The sequence below is a fragment of the Oratosquilla oratoria genome, chromosome 42, assembly GCF_046742065.1.
Source record: "Oratosquilla oratoria isolate Oo_2021 chromosome 42, ASM4674206v1, whole genome shotgun sequence".
Classification (NCBI taxonomy): domain Eukaryota; kingdom Metazoa; phylum Arthropoda; class Malacostraca; order Stomatopoda; family Squillidae; genus Oratosquilla; species Oratosquilla oratoria.
Genome location: NC_134818.1, coordinates 27,482,179 through 27,487,841, shown reverse-complemented (window position 1 = coordinate 27,487,841; position 5,663 = coordinate 27,482,179). Strand labels below are relative to the sequence as shown.

Below are 5,663 nucleotides of genomic sequence, written 5' to 3'. Positions count from 1 at the left end.
CTAACTTAAGAGGGAAGCCCTTGAGAGTGTATGGCGCCCTAGAGGACGCACAGGCGAAGGACTATGACATGGTCAAGACGGCCATCCTTAGGGCATGTGAACTCGTTCCCGAGTTGTACAGGATAAAGTTTAGGAACCTAAGGAAACAACCTAACATCTCGCACGTGGAGTTTAGTAGAGAAAAGCGTTTATTGTGGGACCAGTGGTTAAGATCTAACAAGATTAATAAAGATTTCGATAGACTGGCTGAACTGCTACTGGTAGAGGAGTATCTGAGATCCATCCCTAAAGAGGTATCCTTGTATCTTCAGGAAAAAGAAGTCTCCAAATTGGAGGAGGCCGCAGTGTTAGCCGATAAGTATGAATTGATAAGACCTGCAGGGAAGTTCTCGGTTACTCACAAGGGAAAAGGAGACCTCGCAATAAATAGGCAGAGAATCTCGCTCTCATCAGGTGGGTCACCTACCAAATCCATAGAAGTCAAGAAAGATGACTGTAGTAAGTCATCAATGATTAAGTCATGTTTCTATTGCGGAAGGGTAGGCCACCAAATGAGAGATTGTTGGAAGAGACGAAGAGAGATGGAAGGTGTCAAGCCCGTATCTTTAACAAATAAGGTTGAAAGCACCTCCACTAAGGGCAAGGCCCAGGGTGAGAGTGAAGCCAAAGCCGTGGCATTGATGAGTTATATAGGTAACAGCCCATCAGAGATGGATGGGGGTAAAGTAGATGAATTGGAGGGAAAACTTAAACCTCACTTAAAGGGATATCAGCCATTTTTATTCCAAGGCTGGATATCCATAGGAGGAGACATGAAACGAGTCACCATCCTACGGGACTCGGGAGCCCTCCAGTCCCTAATACTGAGTAGTCTGGTGAGAAGTCCAGTGGTTGGAGGGAGTGTAACGGTAAGTTCCCTAGGGGGCCTAGCCAAGGTACCTCTAGTATCCATAGACCTACAGTCGCCTCTCTACGAGGGACAGGCTATGGTAGGGATGGTAGATGAGTTACCAGTTGTAGGTGTGGATGTTATATTAGGAAATGATTTGGTTGGAGGGAAGATGTGTCCCACACCCATAGTTTCGGAGGTACCGGTTGTTTCGGAAGAGACCGAGCAACTAGAGAGAGAGCACCCGGGGTTATTTCCGGTTTGCGCTGTTACGAGGGCGATGGCAGCACAGAGGGAGTGGTCTAAGGACCAGGTGAGACCAGTAAGGGTCTCGAGTGGGGAAAACTGTGGAAAACCTGAATGTGAGGACAGTATGAACCCCGAGGAAGAACTCCCAAGTGAGGAAGCCCAGGTCGAAGCAGAGTTTGACCTGAAGCCTCTGTTCCAGGAGGAACAAGTAAGTGAAACCGATGTGTATGACTTGAGTCGCTTGTTTATGGAAAAGAAACAGGTGGACACAAGGTGTCTCAGTGACTTGCAGAGTGTCGATCCCGACTTACGGGAACTATATGAAAGGGTAGAGAGTGGTAGTGAACTATCAGAGGAGTATTACTTGGACAAGGGAGTACTATTCCGCCGATGGGTGGAAAGTACCTGCCCCACTGATGATGCAGTGTGGTCCGAGAGACGGCAAATTATGTTGCCGAGGGTCTACCGGAAAGAAGTCCTACGGCTAGGGCATGATAGTCCCCTTTCTGGACATTTGGGTGTACGCAAAACTTTAGACCGTATCTGGCAACATTTCTATTGGCCAGGGATTAGAAGGGATGTGGCACAGCACTGTCGTACTTGCCACACTTGCCAGTTGGTAGGAAAACCAAACCAACCTGTTCCTGTAGCCCCTTTGAAACCAATCCCTGTAGGAGAGGAACCTTTTGCTAAGGTTATCGTGGATATAGTGGGACCGTTGCCTAAGACTGCTAGGGGACATGAGTATATTCTCACTTTGATGGATACATTTTCTAGGTACCCCGAGGCGATACCACTACGTAAAGTGCGCGCCAAAGTGGTGTTGCATGAGCTGATTAGCTTCTTTACGAAGTGGGGACTACCTCGCGAGTTACAGACAGACCAGGGTTCTGTGTTTTTATCTAGAGAAGTTATGCAGAGTTTGGGAGCACTGGGGATAACGAAAGTGACGTCAAGTGCTTACCATCCTCAGAGTCAAGGTGCCCTTGAACGGTACCATCAAACGTTAAAAACAATGTTGAGGAAATGGTGCTTAGAAAATGATACGGGGTGGGACCAAGCCTTACCATACCTGTTGTTTGCAGTGCGTGAAGTACCCAACGAATCGTTGGGCCTCTCGCCTTTTGCATTAGTTTTCGGGCACGAGGTTCGAGGACCTCTTAAAGTCCTGAAAGAATGTTTATTGAAAGAGCATAGTTCTGCCTCTAAGGACATGTCGAAGTCGGTGACTGACATGAAAGGTAAGTTGGCCGCGTGTTGGGAAATGGCCAAAGAAAATTTAATGAGTGCTCAGGAAAGAATGAAACGACATTATGACAGAAAGGCCAAAGTACGGGAATTTAATCCCGGTGATAGTGTGTTGGCCCTGCTGCCTTTTCAAGGTAACCCCTTAAGGGCAAAGTTCAGTGGACCCTATGAGGTAGTGAAACGAGTAGGGGAACTAAACTATATTGTTGCCACTCCAGATCGGAGACGGAGTCAACAATTATGCCATATAAATATGTTAAAGTTGTATCGAGAAAGGGAGCAGAACCCGGTGGGTGAAACTGTCGCGAGTGTTTGTACGGTTTCTCTCATGCATGAAGTAGACGAGGACACTATTTCCCCCACCTTAGAGATGCCGTGGAAGGAGAATGCAGGAGGGTGGCCCCAGGTAGTGGATAAGCTGGACCACCTCACGGCCGCACAACGGGAGGACTTAACTGCCTTATTAAGTAAGTATCAGGAGGTCTTTAAGAATACTCCTGGAAAAACTGACCTAATTCTGCATGATGTTGATGTAGGAGACGCGAAGCCTATTAAGCAGGCACAGTATCGTGTCAACCCGCAACGTGCAGCCATAATCAGGAAGGAAATAGACTATATGCTGGCCCACGGTTTAATTACGCCAGCACAAAGTGAGTGGAGCTCGCCAGTGATCTTAGTTCCGAAAGCAGATGGTACTCAGCGGTTTTGTGTCGATTTCCGACGCGTGAATACAGTGACCAAAAGGGACTCGTACCCCTTACCTAGGTTAGAAGAGTGTATAGATAGAGTAGGAGGGGCACATTTCATAACTAAATTAGATCTACTCCGTGGATATTGGCAAGTGCCCATGACACCCCGTGCCCAGTCTATCTCCTGTTTCGCCGCTTTGGGAAAGACTTACCAATGTAAGGTTATGCCCTTTGGTATGACCAACGCCCCTGCTACGTTCCAACGGTTAATGAATAAAATCACCGAGGACATACCTGGTTGTGTAACCTACCTCGATGATGTCGTAGTGTATAGTGACACTTGGCAGGATCATTTGGATCGTCTAACCTTACTCTTTGACAAGTTAGTGTCTGCCAATTTGGTGCTCAATCTAACAAAGTGTGAATTTGTTCAGGCCAAGGTGCATTATCTTGGTTATGTGATCGGGCAAGGAGAATTGGCTCCTCCCCAGGCCAAAGTGGAAGCCATTCTCAGAATTCCAGTACCTCAGACCAAGAAGGAGATTCGTAGTTTTGTAGGAACCATTGCCTTTTATAGAATGTTCATTTATAATTTCTCTTCCTTAATAGCTCCTTTAACCGACCTGCTAAAGAAAGGAGCCAAGTTCCAGTGGACTGAGTCTTGCAACACCGCTTTTGTTCAAGCGAAGAGCCTTTTGTGTACAGCTCCAGTGTTGCAGGCCCCAGACTTCTCGAAACCATTTTCTCTGTATTGTGACGCCAGCAACATTGGTGTTGGTGCCGTACTATTACAAGCTAAAGACACTGTGGATCATCCTGTGAGTTACTTCAGCAGAAAACTGAATGTGGCTCAGAAAAATTATTCCACAATTGAAAAGGAATTATTATCCATTATTTTGGCTTTGAAACATTTTGATGTATATATCCCTGCTGGCGCAAATGTAACTGTGTTCACTGACCACCATCCCTTAAAATATATTCAGAAGTTCAAGGAGAAGAACCTCCGCTTAACTAGATGGAGTCTATTTTTACAAGAATATAATCTAGATGTAAAACATATTTCTGGGAGGAATAATGTGATAGCAGACTGTCTGTCTAGATCATAGCACATATCTGCCGAGATCATAGCACATCTGCCGAAAGTAAAGAAAAAAATTCTTTTCAAGAATTTTTTTTCTTTTGGTGGGGGAGGTGTTACATCTGCGATGTATACTTGCCAAATATGTAATTGTTATAGTTTCGAGGAAATGTCATGTTACGTGTGTTCGTATTGTGCTGCTTTGGTTATGTCCAAATATGTCACCGTAAGGTATTTTCTTTGTATTGTATGTATCTATTAATGTAACTATGGTATTAGTTTATAATGATATTGATTGTTTTTTTGGTAATATGTTGATTATTCAAGTGTCCAGTGCGCAGGCGTCTCTGCTACGTCACAGGCCGTGACGTAAAAATATTTCGTTTGTATTTCCCGCTTAAACAATGTAGGCTCGTCAGGCTAGGTAAATCCCGCCCCCCTTGTAGTATCCAACGAGTCTATACGATTGTCCAGACCCTGCTTAAACCTACTACACGGGTCAGATTCAAAATGCCAGCCTTGAGGTTAGTACCCTTTTCCCTTGATATAGCAGCAAGCCAGATTTACTAGGACTTAGCTTTGTAGAGCCCTATATAAGTGAAGCGCGGAGTGAGTAGCATTGGGCTTAGGATTAGCTTGTATTTCATGACTGTTTGGTGATCTGTGACCCGGTCTTACGTCTGTTCAACCCCGTTAAAACCTTCGAACTTGATTCTTTTGTGTAAAGTCAAATGTATGATCAGAAGTCAGATGTATTATGTAAGATCATGTTTGTTTAATTGTAATAGTGTCTTTGTTATATTATTTTCGTGTCATTTTACTTGTATTAACTTCATACTTATAATTTATTTAATTATATTTCTTTAAGTTAAGTTAGTTTGATTTTCTTTCCCCGGTGTCCGACCGGGTGGCGACCTTATTCAGTTCTTTTGACCGTTTGAACCCGTAATAGACATAGGGTCTAAAGGGGTTCCCTTGATGTTACGAACTTCTGGCATTCACAAGGCCGGTGAACCTTTGGTACTTTAGAGAGGTTTGTAACAGTATATATATATATAATATGTATATATATGTATGTATATGTATCATATATATGTATATACATATGTATATATGTATATACATATGTATATATATATATATGTATATATATGTATATATATATATGTATATATATATATATATACACGAGTGTATATATATATATGTATATATATATATATATACACGAATGTATATATATATATATATATATACACATATATATATATATATACATATATATATATATATATATATATATATAATTCCTTCACGTTTGTTGTCTATGATCAATACATTCGTATTGGCCATTGTTTACCATCTCAGTTTGAGTTGGTCACGCTTTAGGAGAAATGTTTACAATTCCAGTCGTCCATGAATCGGCAAGAGAAACATGAATAAACACAGAGAGAGAGAGACAGAGAGAGTTTTATCAAACAAGCTAGCAAAATAACCCTTTATCAGACAT

General features: G+C 42.8%; 1 protein-coding gene across 1 annotated transcript; it reads left to right on the top strand.

Moving 5' to 3' along the window:
* The first annotated feature begins 581 nt into the window (after nt 1-581).
* Nucleotides 582-4,181, top strand: LOC143021599 (uncharacterized). The gene has a single exon (XM_076179199.1). The coding sequence runs from the start codon at nt 582-584 to the stop codon at nt 4,179-4,181; it is 3,600 nt and encodes a 1,199-aa protein (XP_076035314.1).
* The last annotated feature ends 1,482 nt before the right edge of the window (nt 4,182-5,663 follow it).